Source organism: Arvicanthis niloticus, chromosome 6, assembly GCF_011762505.2.
Source record: "Arvicanthis niloticus isolate mArvNil1 chromosome 6, mArvNil1.pat.X, whole genome shotgun sequence".
NCBI classification, from domain to species: Eukaryota; Metazoa; Chordata; class Mammalia; order Rodentia; family Muridae; genus Arvicanthis; species Arvicanthis niloticus.
In genome coordinates this window covers 71,783,151-71,796,572 of record NC_047663.1, presented here as the reverse complement: position 1 = coordinate 71,796,572, position 13,422 = coordinate 71,783,151, and the positions used below count along the sequence as shown (strand labels likewise).

At 40.4% G+C, this 13,422-nt stretch overlaps 1 protein-coding gene across 1 annotated transcript; it reads right to left on the bottom strand.

Annotated features, from left to right (window-relative positions):
• Positions 1 to 4,488: 4,488 nt before the first annotated feature.
• LOC117711527 (olfactory receptor 2V2) lies at positions 4,489 to 7,444 on the bottom strand. The gene is made up of 2 exons (XM_034507249.2): positions 6,933 to 7,444; positions 4,489 to 6,449 (listed from the first exon to the last, which is right to left on the bottom strand). Exon 2 carries the CDS (start codon positions 6,424 to 6,426, stop codon positions 5,479 to 5,481), a length of 948 nt encoding a protein of 315 aa, XP_034363140.2. The 5' UTR covers positions 6,427 to 6,449; positions 6,933 to 7,444; the 3' UTR covers positions 4,489 to 5,478.
• Positions 7,445 to 13,422: the final 5,978 nt, after the last annotated feature.

Sequence of the window (13,422 nt, the reverse complement as noted above, 5' to 3'; positions counted from 1 at the left end):
TACCTTCTCCTACTTCCCCTTTCCCCCAGACCAACTCCTCCTCTGTTTCCCTTCAAAAAACAAACAACACAACAACAGCAAAACCAGCCCCCCACCCCCAGGGACATCCATCAACTCTGTCCCAACAAGATGCAATAAGACTGGGCACGAACCCTGGTATCATGGCTGGACAAAGCAACCCAGTAGGAGAAAACAGGTCTCAACTGCAGAAGAAAGAGGCAGAGACTCTTTCACTCACACTGTTGGAAGTCCCATAAGAACACCAAGCTATACAACCGTAAGCTATATGCAGAAGACCTAACTCAGATCCATATGAAGTCTATGTTTGTCACTTCCATTTCTGTAAGTCTTTGTGAGCCTTGTTTAGTTGATTTTGTAGGCTGAGTTCTCATAGTATTTTGACCTTGCTGGCATCTACATACCTTCCTCCTCATCTTCTACAGTGTTCCAGGATATTTGATCACACTGTGAACCTTAGCACACACCTTTAATCCCTCTGGCTAGAATACAGACACACCTTTAATCCCAAACGATGAAGGTAAACTTAGTGTGTAGAAGGAAGCAGCCATGTTTGAAAGTTATGTCTTATTGAGTGGCAGACAAAGTGATGAATCAGAGAAAGATTTGACAGAACAGGATATACCCAGCTCTCATGAGAAAAGAGAGGAAAAAGAGGTTACTTAAGGTAGAAGACAGAGACAGAGACAGAGACAGAGACAGAGACAGAGAGAGAGAGAGAGAGAGAGAGAGAGAGAGAGAGAGAGAGAACAGTTTTACCAGGAGAGTCTTACAGAGACAGACTGAAGAGAGAACAAGCTGCTAGACAAACAGAACTGAAGAGCCCAGAGTAATTCCAGACATTGGTCTGCTACCCCCATCTTACTGCAAGTCCTCAAGCACTGCATTCTTTACAGTTGCAGTAAAACCACCTGGCCTGCCTTGGGCCCATAAATGTTGAGATAAGACTGCTGCCTTAGAATAGCCTTGAGCCTGTACAAACATCCTGCCTTCTGCTTCACCCTGGGCCTGAGAACTGACCCTCAATTTATGAATTTCTTCTTTATTATCCCCTAACATCTGCTTATGGGTTTATGCTTCAAAAGGAGACTGCCCCCACCCTTCAAGATTGTCATTGTCAGCTCCTGAGCTTGGCTGTGACCCTGTCCAGTTAGAAGCGTTTTCCTGAGGTGAATAAAGTTGCCTTTGGTTTATTTCTGACTTTGGTAGTCCTTTCTTTATTATTTGCATGCCCCATGACCCCAACAAGAATGAGCCAGAGGATCAGGAGCCAGAAAATTAGAACAGATTGCTAGAATTAGTTTTAAGTCAAGCAGAGCAATTTAGGAGAGGCAGAGAGGGGGGCAGGAGCAGATTGAATTAGTCAGCACGGAGTGAAGTTTGAGCCAGAACAGCTGAGTTGAAATCAGCCAGGCAGAGATCAGAAAGAACAAGAAAGAGTGAGCTTATTCAGCAGCAAGTTTCAGAGGCTGAAAATATTCTAGGCCTAGGTAAGATTATACAGAAGCTAGGAGCTTCCAGGACTAGGTAGGTCTAAGTTAGCAATTAGAGGCAGTAAGCCTCAGAGATGGCAGTTAATACAGGAGAATAAAAGATGCTTTTACATTGAAGGGTCCCCTGGCTCCACCTAGTGTTTGGCTGTGGGCTCTGCAGCTGCTCCAATAAGTTGCTGGTTAATGCCTCTTCTGATGACAGTTGGGCTAGATACCAATCAATGAGTATAGCAGAATATTATTAGAAATCATTTCACTGACTCCTCCTCAGTTGTGTTTGGTTCTATCCTGGACCTCTGGGTTGTCCTGACTCTGATTCCTGGCCATCCAGGCAGTGTCAGATGTAGGCTCCCTCTTAAGGCATGGACCAGTCATGGGTTGGCCACTCCCACCATCATTGCATCAGCATGTCTTGCAGACGTGATGTGCAGGACAGATTGTAGCCAACACCTTTCTTAAGTACAGACCTACATGCAGGCAAAACAACCAAACACATAACAAGACAAATTTTTTTTCTATAACAAATAACCTGGACTCAGAATCTTCCTTATGATCAGGTAGGTTGGTTGCCTAGCACCTGTAGTGCAGATTGTGTGTGTATGTGGTGTGTGTGTGTGTGTGTGTGTGTGTGTGTGTGTTGTTATCTACTAAGGTCAAGCTAGATATTTCATGAGAGCAAGGAGTGCATCTCCCCCCGTTCCCTCTTCCTGTTGGTCTCCATTTTCTTTCCAAGTAGCCTCCCTCAACCCTATTTTTTTTAAATCTACATTTTTTGCAGACAGAAAAAATAACTGTAATGTTCATCTTTCTGAGTCTGTTTTATTTCAATAGCTTTTCCTTTATAAGACACATTGTCCAGTTAATTGAATTGTATGCCTGGACAAAAGGAAAGTTTCTTGTGACCCCAAATTCCCCAAATGTCTGGGGAATAGTAGCTGATCAATAGATATCTGTCAATAGAAAACCTGATTTGGATTTAAGTGTATCAGCTCATGGTAAATCTTTGTATAGCTTTTCCAAATCCTGAGTTTAAAACATGGTAGATCTTTGTGTAGCATGTCCAGGTACTGAGTGCTGCAAACACATTAACAGCACACTGTTTTTTGTTTAGTATCTTAGTCAGGGTTTCTATTCCTGCACAAACATCATGACCAAGAAGCAAGTTGGGAAGGGAAGGGTTTATTCAGCTTACACTTCCTCATTGCTGTTGATCACCAAAGGAAGTCAGGACTGGAACTCAAGCAGGTCAGGAAGCAGGAGCTGATGCAGAGACCGTGAAGGGGTGCTACTTCCTGGCTTGCTTTCCCTGACTTGCTCAGCTTGCTTTCTTATATAACCCAAGACTACCAGCCCAGAGATGGGCACCACCCACAATGGGCTGGGCCCTCCCCCCTTGATCACTAATTAAGAAGATACCTTACAACTGGAACTCATGGAGGCATTTCCTTAGAAGAAACACCTTTCTCTGTGGTAACTCGAGCTTGTGTCAAGTTGACACACAAAGCCAGCCAGTACATCCAGGCAATGCAGTGGACACATAGTATATGCCCTAAAGGGGCAGATAAAATAGGAACACCCCCCAAAAGACTATAACTTAGGCAAAGGTTAGAAAAATATTTTAATGTTGTTTTTTAAAAGTATTTGTTTATTTGTAAATTAAAACAAGTATTCAAGACTGTGCTGAACTTCTAATCCTCCTGCCTCTACCTCTCAAGTGCTGGGATTACCGACATGTACCACTCTACCCAGGGCTTTGAGTGTACCAGGCAGGTCCTTCATCCACTGAGCTATGTCCTCAGTCCAACTGAAATGTCTTTTTTTTTTTTTTTTTTTTTTGAGCTGGAGTCTTGTGTGTGCTAGGTTGACTCTGAACTTGCAGTGTAACTGAGGATAATACTAAGATTTTGAGCATTCTGCCTCATTTCATGATTCCCAATTGATAGATGTTTGTCACCAAACCCAGTTTATAACAGAATGTTTTTCAAAATTTAAAGCTTTTACTTACTGACAGAGTCTCAATAACCCCTAGAATCAAGCAACTCTCTTGACTCAGAAGTATCTGGGACTAAAAATCCGCACCCTCACAGATATTCAAAACTTGTTAGAGCAAACTCATGTCTTCTTGGAAAAGGGATGAATTAATTCTGCAGGTTCAGTGCTTATGGATGAATGGTTCTGGTTGCTACATAATTTGTATAGATTGATATGTGTAAAATACTAGGGAGATGTAATGTGCATGAGTTTAACCAGAAACACTTTCTGGAAGAAGGGAATCTGTTAAGATTAAGATTTAGACAAAGCAGGTGGTTGGAGTAAGAAGAGAAAAGGAGCCAGAAAGATATTTAGTACTATAAACACTAAAGTCAGTTTGCTGGCTTGGGCACCACCTAAGAGGCATCAGTAAGAGATCAGTAAAGTAATTTACGCACGCTCACATAGTGGAAATTCTGGCAGCTACAAGGACATACAGCTTCTATTTTCACAAATCCTTGAAGATTTCCTTTGGCAATTAAGCCTCCCAGGGAAGGAAGCGCCCCCCACCCCCCCCCCGTAAGGTTCTTTGAAATAAGCATGCTCACTACAAAATGCTTGTTTTGAGAATCTAGCTTAGTTGGTTGTCTAATAGTATGTCCCCAAGGCAGCACTCTGTTTTTGTCTCTGTCTTCTCTGTCTCTCTGTCTCTCTCCATCTCTCTGTCTGTCTGTCTCCATCCTCTCTCTCTCTCTCTCTCTCTCTCTCTCTCTCTCTCTCTCTCTCTCTCTCTCTCGAATTCAGCATCCCACACAAGCTAAGCAGACTTTCTACCAATGAGCTCCATCTCACCCACCCTGCTTCTTAAAAATTGTATTTATTAATGCTGTTGCTCTCCACAACCAAAGCCTGAGACTGAGCAGGCACTTTCCTGAGGCTTAGCAAAACTTCCAGCACTTAGTTTGAACCCTCCGCTTTGCTCTCTGCTTTCAAAGAGATAATTGGCTTTTCAGGAAAAGATGATTTTATTACAAAAGTGGGTGAACAACTGATGCCCAGCTCAGCACAATGGATGTGAGTCCAATTTATAGTCAGAATGTAAACGACATTGAATAAAAGTTCAAATTTTGCTGATGTCTTCAACTTCCAGGGAGAAACAGGTTAGTCTATACAGTCAAAAGTATGAGGCAGGAGACCTGCAGCACCCAGATGATTCGGGTCATCTTAAGCATCATATTGAGATTCAGCCTCAAGCAAAGGAAAAATGATAAGAACAGTTAAAAACAGAAGTGATAAGACAGTCACATTTTTTGCTATAGGACCGTGGGCATCCTTTACTCCCACGTGCATCTTCTAGGTCCCACACACAGAATAAGAAAATAAACCTGTCTTTACCCTGTTTCTCCTGAGTAGCGCAATATTCCATTTTTATTCCCTGAAGCAACCTTAATAAGGTTTCATGGTACAAAGATGAGAAGTCTCTAAAAAGAATTCTAGAGCCTTGCTTTCTGCCATCTGGAAGATTTTTCATTTATGCCGTTAATGGGAGACTTTATTATATAAATAACAGAACAGTGGTAGCTTTATAAACAAATAAGGTGCATGATCAGTATGTAAATTAGAGAAAAATAGTCATACGTGCCTTGGTGCCTGGAAGTTAAGAAACTTGTGAGCATCAGTGAGAAGGGTTAAGTCTTCTGGTAAAGAAAACACTCCAACTTTAAGTGATAAATGATACAGTCTTAATGCCCTGGTACTGCCATGCTTGAGTTAACAGAGCTTTCTTTTCCTCTATAATGTACTTAGAAAGAAGTCTGCAAAAGACTGAGGGGAGAAAACCCATTTATCACAAGAGATACAGTTCGTACTGATTTAGGGTTTATAGAGTCCGATCCAAGATAGCAGGTGTCACGCACCTCATTGTTAGTGATTAAACCGTGTCTCACAAATGGCGAGTTATTTACAGCTACGATGAGACCAACTCCAACTCCAGAGTTCAGTGCTGGCTGCCAATCCTGCAGCGGTCCAGCCCTTTCTGCAGTGCTCCTATCACATCTCGATTCCTCAAGCTATAAATGAGGGGGTTGAGCATTGGAGTAAGGACTGTGTAGAAGATAGATACCATCTTGTCCTGGCTTGGGGTCCGGTATCGTCTTGGCCTCAGGTAGATGAACATGGCTGCTCCATAGAAGAAGGAGACAGCTGTCAGGTGGGAGGAACAGGTGGCCAGAGCCTTTTTCTGGGATTTGGCAGAGTGCATACGGAGCACGGTTCCTAGGATGCGGGTATAGGAGGCTACAATGATGGAGAAGGGAAACAGCAGCATGAAGACACAGCAAACAAACACTACCTTCTCAAATAGGGATGTGTCCACACAGGCCAGCTTCAGCAAGGAGAGCATCTCACAGAAGAAGTGATCCACCTCCCTCAAGCTACAATAGGGGAAGGTCATTACCACCACCATCTGCACCAGGCCATCTATTATCCCAAAGGCCCAGGAGCTCCCAACAATCTGCAGACAGACCTTCTGATTCATGAGGACAGGATAGTGAAGTGGGTGGCTAATAGCCACATAGCGATCATAAGCCATGAGTCCCAGCAAGAGCCCCTCAGATCCCACAAGACAGACAAAGAGGCCAATTTGTATGCTACAACCCACAAAGGAGATGGACTTCTTGCCAGACAGGAAGTTGACTGCCATCTTTGGCACATTGGTACAGACCAGCATGAGGTCCATGAGGGAGAGCTGACTGAGAAAGAAGTACATGGGGGTATGAAGTCGGGGGTCAGTGTAGATGAGGAGGATGAGGAGAACATTCCCACACAGTGCTGCTGTGAAGACCAGCATGACCACAGAGAAAAGAAGAACATCCGTTGGACTGTAGGAAAAGATGCCCAAGAGGATAAAGTCGTCTGTGGATGACTGGTTCAACCACATGGCCATGCTTAGTTGCTGCACTGGATCATCTGAAAACATAGACAAAGACATGTTAATTGATACCTCTCTCCCTTGAGTCTCATTCCAGACTGAAACTTGCATTTAGAATGAAAAATAAATACAATTGCATTTTTTTCTGGTGTTATGACTATAACTCACTAAGCTGTAGTTTTATCCCACAACCTGGAAAAAACAATCTCCTCCCTTCCTCTCTTATCATTAAAAAAAGAAAAATGGAGGAAGAGGAGGTGAGAAGAAGGGACTGGGAGGAGAGGAGAAAGGAGAAGCTGTGATTGATGTAAGGTAAATTAATTAATTAATCAATTTAAAAAAACAAAGAAAGAACTCAGCAACAAGCCCTTGATAGAGGAAGAGGATATGTTGATATATAAATAGAAAGGGGAAAATGAACAAAGTACTGGTAATAGGGATTTTTACAAAAAGAGAAAATGTCTGTGTGTGGGGGGGTGCATGCGTTGGGAGGTGGGAACAGGAAAGAGTCCAGCACTCACCTTTTGTCAAGTTTCCTGTAGGAAAACAACACAGAAATTCAACACAGATATTCAGTGGAGGAACTTCTACCAAAATAATTTCATTGTCTTTTTCCTGTGTTTGCTCTTACTAGGTGAAAGAGGACAGGAAGTAGCCGTTCTTCCAAGATCTGATCTCTTTCCCTAGCTGCACCAAACTTTCAGCCAGGCTGTGCATGTTTATACCACCCTGGGGACTCTATTTCAATGTGCCTCAGATAAACAACATCTTCTCACAAGGAGAAAGTTGACAAAATAATAAATACTTGACATGGTATATATGCCATTTTCTACAATATGATCATTATATATTTATATTAAATATTATACTCAATTCCATAAATATGTATAATTATTATGCATCAAAGTGAGGGAATAGAGAAGGAGAAAGTAGACTGAGTTAGTAAAATGGTGGTGATGGATCAGAACCAGGATCTAAGAACTGAAGGCCACTCACTGATGGCTGCCTGCCCACCTCAACCATCAGTCTCTCACCTGCCTTGTAGAACTGCCTCCTATTGTCCATGTAGAAGCTTAATACAAAGACTGAGTAGGAAAGTCTCATGAGAGCACCCAAGTGCCCGCTCTGGAACAATAGTCCCCAAGCTTACAATTAAAGCCACTCAAAGAGGAAACTTGGAGACAAAAACAGAGACAGGGCCAGTGGGGACAGATAGAAGAAAGCTACCCAGAGTTTCTACCCTCTGGGCTGCCAGACCTCAGGAATATAGAAATTTAAGGTCAGTTTCTTTGTGTTTTATTATATTATCCTTGCGTTCTCCAGGAGCCATGATAGGACCTCTACTGTGCCTGTCCTCTCAGATTCTCTCTGCAATTTGCCCTTTCTTTTTGTCCAAACCTGCCCTTTCTTTTCCATCACAAAGTCAGCCTATGTCTACAATATGTAGAGAATTTGGTGAGATATCATACTTGAATATAGTGTGAGCACTGACAGGGTGTGGTGGTCCATACTGTATTCCCAGCACTTGGAAAGCAGCAGGAGGAGGATAGAAAGGTCAAGGCTAACTGAACTATTTCTGTGAAGAGACACCATGACCAAGGCAACTCTTATATAAAAAAGCATTTAATTGAGGTATGGCTTACAATTTCAGAGGCTTAGTCTATTACCATTTATTACCATTATGACAGAGAGCATGGCAGCAGGCAGGCATGATGTTGGAGAAGGTCCTGACAGCTACATCCTAATCTAAAAGCAGAGGGGATGGGGAAGTGAGTGAGTGAAGGAGGGAGGGAGGGAGGGAGGGAGGGAGGGAGGGAGGGAGGGAGGGAGAGAGGAAGTGAGTAAGTGAAGGAGGGAGAAAGAGAGAGAGGAAGTGAGTGAAGGAGAGAGAGAGAGAGAGAGAGAGAGAGCCTAGTTCTGGGGTGGGCTTTTGAAACCTCAAAGCCCACCTTCAGTGACTCACGTCTTCCAGCAAGGCCACACCTAACCCTTCTAATCCCTCTCAAGGAGTAACATTTCTTGGTGATTAAGCAACCAAATATATGAGGCTATGAGGCCATTCTCCTTCAAGCCACCACAGGTATACAGTAAGACTCTGGGGGAACAAAGAAAAAGAAAAGAAGGCAGAAAGGTGGGTACTGAACACAAGCCTGGTCCTGAGACATTTATAAACTACAGAAAAGAGAAGAACTGTAGCTATGCTCACAAGACTATGTGTAGTATCTGTCCTTTGTGTTAGAAAGGCCATTTCCAGAACATATATCACTATCTTCTCCACTTTTCATTTTAGAGAAGTTTTCTACTGTTTTTTAAAGACAAGAAGGGTGGCTATGTAAGAGGCGGGAAAGCAAACACATTGGTGTCAAGAGCAGTGAGGAGAGGATGAGTGAGTTCAATACCTTGAGAGAAGATCACAGTGGGATCTTGATCAGAATGATGGAAAGGAGGAGAAAAGGAACAAGACACCAGTCAGAGCAGTATAAGAGAAGGAATGAGCATCTCCTGTTTGGCAATCTGCTTTCTGGTAATCCAAGAGAGCCTGGAACTGTTCATCGTCATACAGAACTGGGAACAGAACATCAAACAGGCCTGAACCTTTGTCTCTGTGGGGGCACTATACTCACAGGAAACTGATGGGCACAGTGATGTCTATCTCTTCAAAAGAGGAATTAACCCCAAGTGGAAGTATGGTGCAGATAAAAATGGGGAAAAGTGGATTATTTTGCTGCAGAAGTCAACCATAGGTCAAGAGGCAAAACATGCAACCAGTTGACAGGGAGTGAACATGGGCAAAAATCTGTACAGAATAAGAGGGAGTCAGTAGGACAGATAGAGAGACACATACAAAGTAGAAGGGAGGGATACTTGGCTTGAAGGGTTTTAATGGCTCATGGAGAAAGAGAGCTTTCTTTTCCTTTTGGGACATTGGCTGAGGAAGAAGGTCAGCTGGGTGCTTTCTCTGACTCTCTGAGCTAGCAGGCTTTCACCCCAGCATCTGGGTCCCAAGTCTTTATTGGTAAAGTTGAATATTGAGATTTTGTTTAAAAAAACAACATTTGGTGCTCCAATATGTGGCATAACCACAAAGACAGAGAAATCATGTCAGCTTAACTAAGAAACCATCAGATTTGATAAGACACCTGAACAGTTCTCAAGGAGAGTTAAGGATGGGAAACACCATAATAGAAGGCATTAGGACCCTGTATAGTGCTACCTTAGATGGCTTGAAAATAGAAGCAGAAAATGGAAAACTAAATGACTTAATTGTAATTGGCTCAATACTGATTATGATTATTATCATTTTGATATTTCATGTTTTATCCTTAATAGCCATAGTGGCTTTTTGTACATTCTCAAAGAAAAGAGCTTTATAGATACAGGAAAAAAGAAAAAATATGAAAAATGGATTGATAAAGTAAAAGCCTTAGAGGAAAAATTAGAAAGACTTATAAATAAAAATGAAAAAAATACTCAGATACTTAGGAATTTGGACAAGAACCTACCATACCACCCATGATGAAACTGAAAGTGGTGGCCCACACTTGTAAGGAAACCAACCTTAGTTTATCCAGTTACTACACAAGACCTATCAGAAGATAGGCTCCCCCAAGGTTATGAAGAAATTAAATGGAATCTTACAGACATATTAGACTTGAGGAGATTGAAGGAAGCAATCATTTCATATGTTATTAATTCACCCTATGTGAAGCAGATACTAAATTCATGGGCCACTCAGAACAGAATTATCCCCTAAGACTGGAAAGATTTGGCAACAGCAATATTGGAAGCGGGTCCTCAGTTACAATGATGAACATGGTGGAAAGAGAAATCTAGGCCCACAGATCAATGAAATAGGGCTAGAGGTGTTAATATTTTCCAAGGTTAATATGCTGAGTTACAAAGGCAGCTTGAAATTGATGATCACACCTAGGCACTGTGTTCTTAGAAGTTGTAAATACTTGGAACAAGGTTAGAGAACCAGGAAAGAGGTCTGAGTCATTTACTAAAATTATGCAAGGGTCCCAAAAAAGCATTCACTGATTTTTTTTTTTTTTTACAAAGATTGACTTTAGATTCTTAACAGTAATATAACCTTTGCATTTTATCACAGTCTGATTCAATATGCTCACAATATGTTTTAAGTTGTCTTTATGCCATTATCTGTTTTAGTTTTACAGTATGGTCATGCTGTATACAACTTTTTCATAAAGACCAGAAACTAATAATGAACATTTTTTCCCATCAACTCAGACCATTTCTTTCTTTTGCATAACCCCCTTATTTAAGGCAAAGATGAATCTATCTAACTTATATTTCTTTTAAGAGCATAGAAAATTTTACTTACTAACTTAACCTAAGAATTAACTTGTCCTAAGAATGAATTCTTTACCGTTGACCTTTAAGCTCTATTTCTTTAGGTCCTATTTTCTCTTAGTAGGGTTTGAACTTTCTCTTATTTCAATGTATTGGCATGCTTAGGTCCTCAAAAGTAGCTGACATTTCTGGGCCCTTTCCTCCTTCCTCGTATATTCCTATCAATTTTTGAGACCATCTAATAAGGAATCTTTTTAAAAGGTCTTGATCAATCATGTCTTTAACTAACCTTTTAAGTAAGCAGGAATCATAGTCCCATCTCCCAAGGATTGATGCAGGTGGCCCGGATATCATTCCCACTGATCCTTCCCAAGTAGAAGAGAAGATCCAAGGGCCTCCCTCGAGGAGGTCATTCTCAGAACAATCATGCACCTTTCCCAGGAGATACAACATGGCTCCCACAAATCAAGGACAGAATAACTTCAGTTGATAAAACAAAACTTCAGGAGAGACCCTCCCAAACCAAAACAAGACAGCAAAAGCCCAAGTATTTTGGCAAACTGCTATAAATGATCAGAAGCCAAAGCTAAAGCTACAAATAAATGGCATTGCAATGAAAGATTTGGTAGTCATGAGCAGGTGTAACAATAATTTCACTAAAATATTGGCATCCAGATTGGTCTTCTTAGGAGGTAAATATCAGCTTCTAGAGGTTGGAACTTTATCTGAGGTAAAACAAAGTACAAATTGGTCTAGTGTATAGGACCAGAAGGCAAAATAGGAAAATTAAAGCCATATGCTTTAATTTATATAGCCATTAACTTACGGGGGTGTGATTTGTTGCAGCAATGAAAAACAAAGATTAACATTCCTCAAATCTCAGGAACAAACCATAAAATAAAGACTGCTTCTCAGAAAAATATTAAAAGGTATTGTCAAGAATAGTCACACACTGTCCAGGTGGTCCATAAACAGAACAGGACAGGTGTTGGTCTTTTAAAGGTACCAATCACTCTACCTTTAAAATGGTTAACTGGGGCTGGAGAGATGGCTCAGCGGTTAAGAGCACTGACTGCTCTTCCAGAGGTCATGAGTTCAAATCCCAGCAACCACATGGTGGCTCACAACCATCCATAATGGAATCTGATGCCCTCTTATGGGGTGTCTGAAGACAGCTACAGTGTACTTACATATAATAAATAAATAAATAAATAAATAAATAAATAAATAAAACCTAGAAAAAAAAATAAAATAGTTAACTGGCAAACCCAAATGGGTAGAACAATGGTCTATGACAAAAGAAAAATTAGAGGGACTAGGACAGCTAGTATAGGAGTAACTAACTGCTCAATCCATTGAAGAATTTACCAGCCCATGGAACTCTCCTGTGTTTGTTATAAAAAAGAAATCAGGAAAATGGAGGATGTTAACAGATTTAAGAATCACAAATAATATGATTCAGCCAGTAGGCTCTTTACAGCCTGGAATCTCATTGCCTTCTTTATTATCTAATTCATGGCCTGTGATAGTTATTGATTTAAAAGATTCCTTTTCCCAATTCCTTTGCACGAGCATGATAGGGAAATGTTTGCTTTCTCAGTACCTACTTATAATAATAGTTGTCCAATAAAGAAATATCATTGGAAAGTCTTACCAATTTACAAGAAATGTTAAACAGTCATGCCTTGTGCTAATATTTTATACAAAAGTCATTTGAAATAATTCACGACAGTTTCCTCAGTCTAAAATTTATCATTACATGGATGAGAGCTTACTGGCTGATTCAGATGCAAATACCTTAGAAAAAATGTTTTATGAAGTAAAGAGAATTTTGCTTTGCTGGGGATTACAAATTGTTCCTGAAAACAAACAAACAAAAAACCAAAGAGGCAATCCTATCGATTATCTAGGATATAAGATAGGTTTATAAAAACTTAGCCACAGAAAGTATAAGTCAGGAGAGATCAATTATAAACTATTAATGATTTTCAAAAATTGCCTGTAGATATTAACTGGCTATGGCCCACAATTGGATTAATTGCTTAAGAGCTAAGTAATTTATTTCAAACCTTACAAAGTGATTAGGACTTAAATAGTCCAAAAAATTATCATCTGAGGTTGAGAAAGAATTGGCTATGATAGAAAAGAAATTATGCACATGTGAACTGTTTGGATGCAAAGCTGGATTGTATTTTGGATATTTTGCCTTCTACTCATTCTCCCATAGGAATTCTTATGCAGAGAAAAGATAATATCTTAGAATGGATGTTTTTAGTACACAAGTAAAAAACTAAAGACCTATATAGAAAAGGTTTTTGGATTGATTCTGAAAGAAAAAAAATGAAACTTCATCAATGACCAGGAATAGACCCAGCAGAAATTGTGGTACCTTTTACTAATGCTAAAATTTCCTCCTTATGGGCAGAAAAATGAACATGGCAAAGAGCCTGCAGTAATTTTTTTGGGAGAGATCAACAACAAATATCCCCCAAACAAGAGACTTCAGTTTATAAAAACAATTAATTGGATTCTCCTTCATTTAGTAAAAAGGGAAAACAATTTTTTGAGCATCTACATTCTATAATGATGCAAATAAATCAGAAAAGGCAGTAAAAATAAGTAAAGTATCTCAGAGCCCTTATGATTCAGTTTTACAAAATCAGAGCTGTATGCAGTTACTATGTTATTGTATGATTT